General features: G+C 38.2%; 1 protein-coding gene across 1 annotated transcript; it reads right to left on the minus strand.

Moving 5' to 3' along the window:
* Positions 1-586: 586 nt before the first annotated feature.
* On the minus strand, positions 587-1,697 carry LOC100670757 (olfactory receptor 4N4C). Its single transcript, XM_010601006.3, has one exon. The coding sequence runs from the start codon at positions 1,511-1,513 to the stop codon at positions 587-589; it is 927 nt and encodes a 308-aa protein (XP_010599308.2). The 5' UTR covers positions 1,514-1,697.
* Positions 1,698-4,623: the final 2,926 nt, after the last annotated feature.

Consider the following 4,623-nt stretch of genomic DNA (forward strand, 5'->3'; position numbering starts at 1 on the left):
AGGAGGACCTTATACTACCAAAGAAGCAGTGCTGGGAGCAGAGTGTGTCCTTTGGACCTGAGGTTCCTGTATGGAGAAACTCCCAGACCAAAGGAACATTGGTGACAAGGACCTTCCTCTAAAACCAACAGAGCAAGCCTTCCCCTAGAGCTGGCGCCCTGAATTCAGACTTCTAGACTGCTAGACTGTGAGATATAAACTTCTCTTTGTTATCCACTTGTGGTATTTCTGCTATAGCAGCGCTAGATGACTAAGACAATCAGTATGATTTTATTTATATTCTTTAAATATGCCAAGTTTTTTCTCTCAGTATTCATAATTTTCTCCCTAGTGCCTACAATAAATCAAAAACCAAACTCATTGGCACTGAGTCAGTTCCTTCCAGCTGTAAATCATTCATTCATTTAGCAAATACAAGTTTTTATTGAATGTGTCCCGTTTGTCAGGTGCCTACAATAGTTGTTTTTTTTTTTTTTTACAATAGTACCTGAAAAATGAGAAGCATTAAAAAAAACTAGGATTTGCTAGTTGAATGAATGATTTCCAGATAGAATTTCCCATTCTTGAGTTTCATTATAAAATCAGTTTAAAGGACTACATATCTAGTCAATAACCTCCTCATGGAAGATTTCACTTTCTGGTTTCGAAGGGTATAAATCACAGGATTCATCGAAGGAAAGATCACTGTGTGAAAGAAGGAAACCACCTTGTCAGCTGGTAAGGCCCTGAAAGGGCGAGTGTAGATGAAGATGGCAGGTCCAAACATGAGAAATATAATAATTACGTGAGTTGTGCATGTGGACAGAGCCTTGCTCTTTCCTTCAGAAGAAGACCTATGCACATGGAAGAGGATGACTGCATAGGAGACCAGAAGGCCTAGGAAACACAGGAGTGTGAGTAAGCCACTATTGAAGACCATAAGGAGCTCTTCCACAAAGGTGTCGGTGCAGGCTAGCTTGATGACCTGCGGGACATCACAGAAAAAGTTATCCAACTGATTTGGGCCACAGAAGGGCAAACGGAGGATGAGCGCTACCTGGATAATGGAGTGGACAAAGCCCCCAAACCACAAGGCCATCAGTAATGCATAGCAGGTTCTGGGGCTCATGACAGTTGAGTAGTGTAAAGGTCGACATATGGCGATGTAGCGGTCAAATGCCATCACTACAAGAAGTAACTCCTCTCCTCCTCCAAGTGCATGCAAAAAGAAGAGCTGAGTGATGCAGCTTCTGTAGGAGATCACCTTCTTCTCAGAGAGGAAGTCTGCCAGCATCCTAGGAGCCACAATGAAGGAGTAGGATACATCTAGGAAGGCTAGGTTTCCCAGGAAGAAGTAGAGTGGGGCTGAGAGACTAGGATCTGATTGAATGGTGAGGATGATGAGGAAATTTCCAGGGAGGATGATAAGGTAGAAAATTAAGATCAGAACAAAGACCAGGAGCTGAATATCTTGAGACTGGGTAAGACCAAGAAGGATGAATTCTGTCACTACTGTGCTGTTTCTTATCTCCATGTCCTTTGCCTACAGAGCATCAAGAAGCAGAGAGTTTATTTCCATCTGTTTCATCTACACCATAGTTCTTATCAAGCTAAAATCAGAATATGTCATATAGTCTCCCATAGGCTAAGAAATCTCTTCTATACTCATTCTTCTACGTTTCATTAGTGCCAAAACCCTGGTCCCCAAGCCACACTCTTCTTCCACTTCAGCCCTGTGCTTGTATCTACTATTCTTCTGTAGTACTCTGGAATACCCTGGCCTGAATTTGTTCCTGAACTGCTTGAGGCATATTAAAATTTTCCTAGTTGAGAAAAGTTAACCCCAGTTACTGATGTCTTCTAGTTTTTACTGGAAATTGGGAAGGAAATTGATAGCAGAGAGGAATGGCAAAGCATTTTAAGGAGACAAAAATATTCCCTATCTTGATTGGTTGGGAATGTTTATTTGTGAAAACTTATTGAAATATACAACAGTGGTGCATTTACCATATGTAAATTGTATCTTAGGAATTTTGACCTAAAAGAAAAATAAAAGAAGTTGGGCTTACTCTAAATATTTCCTTTTATCTCTGTAGTACAACAATCCATCTAGCTGGTTTAAATAAATAGAATACTCATCACTCTGATCTCAAATCAGGATCTGAGGCATATCTGCATAGTACTTCCAACTTGGGAATGCACACCCGGGGGGATGCACATGGTAATTTATGGATGTGAAAACAATAGTGGAATTTCTATTCATATATCACCTTGTCAGATACTTTTAAGTTCTATTTTTTCAAAGTTTTATATTTTATGTATAATCATAGTTTAATTAATTATATAAAATATATTTATATATAGATATTGCTGGTGTGCACAAAAATGTTTTATTGTTGAGATGAAAAATTTTGGGAGCTTGAATATTCTTAACTAAGCTTGAGCAAAATATAGCAAGATTTTATATGCTTTCAGTTAGAATGCACACTTTGTGTCATGGAATATGGGGTGCAGATGAGGGAAGGAGAAGGGGGTCCACTGATTTTAACTGAAAGAGGAGACAGAATGAAAGACAAGAGAGAGGAAGAAGAAGGAAGAGAGAAACAATAAAATCCAAAACTATTTACGATGTTATTTTAAGGCACATGTATTCAAAACATCAAAATATCTGCTTTTTGTATATCTAAGCCGAAGATGATTCATTAATATATAGTCAGAGTGGAAATTATGAAAGAGATACTTAATCACATAAGAACATATATGTCATAACCACACTCAAAAAGAACACACACTGAGTCCTAATCAAAATGGAAGTATAAATGCTTACTTACATTGCCATTCAAATTAGCTTTTCTGTTCCTTTTTTTGTTTTGCATTTTGACATTCATACACTTCGACATTTGTAACTTCTGTGCATAAAACCTGCTGTTAGAAACGTAAGTCGGAAATCTAAGTTGTGTGCATCTTCACACTATTTTACAGTTGCCTTTTTGCACTCAGATCCCTGGTGGCACAAGGGTTAACCACTCGGCTGCTAACTGAAAGTTCTGTAGTTGGAATCCATCAGCCATTCAGAGAGAGAAAGATGTGGCAGTCTGCTTGCCTAAAGTTTATAGCCTTGGGTACGCAATGGGGTAGTTCTACTCAGCCCTACAGGGTGGCTATGAGTGGGAACTGACTTGAAGGCAGTGGGTTTGGTTTTGGGTTTGATGTCACACCCAGAAACTGAAGATGTTGTCAGGACATAGACAGAACTTTTAAGTACCTCTGGGGTTAAAGGTGTAGGCTTTTTCACTCTGCCATGTGTTTTATTTCCTATCTTCACTTCTATTCTCCTACTGACTCCTTGTTACTGTTGTTAATTGTCATTGAGTTGGCTCTGACTCATGGCCACCTTATCTATAACAGCACAAAACATTGCCTGGTCCTGTGCCATCTTCCTGATCATTGGTATGTTTAAACCTGTTGACTCCTTAACAAATGGGATTCATTGCCATCTACCATCTTTGATTCACTGTGTCCATTTATCCCATTTTGGTCTGTGCGCCTTGTAATAACTGTGATTCTCACATCATGCTTACAACATATCCAGAGACAGAAGATATATGCTCAATAGAAGACATTACGAAAAATGAAGTCTCTGAAAAAATAAAACACAGAAATTTCTGCAGTGGCTAGATTTCTGTTCTAACTATATGAAGAAAAGCCCTGCTATCAACGGAAGCTGAAACAGAATCTGAATGCTTGTCACTACCTCCACACTATTCTTCCATTTCGGCTGCTCCAAAGATTCATCTGGCTGGTGAGGCTGGAGCAGACGCAGGACAGAGAAGAGTGATGGAGGTGAATGCAGACACACCGCCACCTGGACGCTGGACTGTGCACTGTTGCCTGCTCGGAGTCCAGGCTGCTGTTACAGAGCTCAAGCATGAAGGCTGGGTCACCATCTACCGGGGCTAATTCCCCAACTTCTCTTCATTATAATTTCTCATGCCTCCTTTTTAAAATTTTTCTTTTATTATCTTTCTCACCCTTCTCATTCCATCTTTGTATGCTTTATTTTCTTAAGTTATATTTACGCATTTGAATTAGTTTCTTTTGCTCTATTTTATCTTCTCTTTTTTTCTCTCTGATTTTTTTTCTCAAATTATTCCCCTTGCTTTCCCCCATTTTCTCAGTCTTACTGATGTTATCTTTCTTCCTTTGATTTCTCCATATTCTTTCAGTTTGCAATCTTTTTTCCCTCTTCTTTTCTTTTCTATTTATTTCTTTTATTAAATCCCATATTTGCCTTCCCAATTTACAATAGTAAAACCCACTATTGTTTTCTTGTGAAGCAAGAGTGAGCATAGTACTTGCTTTCTAACTACTACAATGGATTATACTAAAGATTAATATTATGTATTTCACCTTTCAGTACAGGCTTTTCGCTAATAATACCCCCCTTATAAATACCCTCTAATAATGCCCCCTTAAAATGTACCAAATGTGATCACTTTTTAATTATTTCCTATTGATATTTTGTGTTTGTAACTGATAGCAATAAATAGATAATTTACCTTTATGCTCAAAAGAAATTTCTCATTAATCTATCTTACTAGCAAAATTATATTTTAAAAACGTCAAAAATAAGAATGTGATGTC

This window comes from Loxodonta africana, chromosome 10, assembly GCF_030014295.1.
Source record: "Loxodonta africana isolate mLoxAfr1 chromosome 10, mLoxAfr1.hap2, whole genome shotgun sequence".
In the NCBI taxonomy this organism is placed as follows: Eukaryota; Metazoa; Chordata; class Mammalia; order Proboscidea; family Elephantidae; genus Loxodonta; species Loxodonta africana.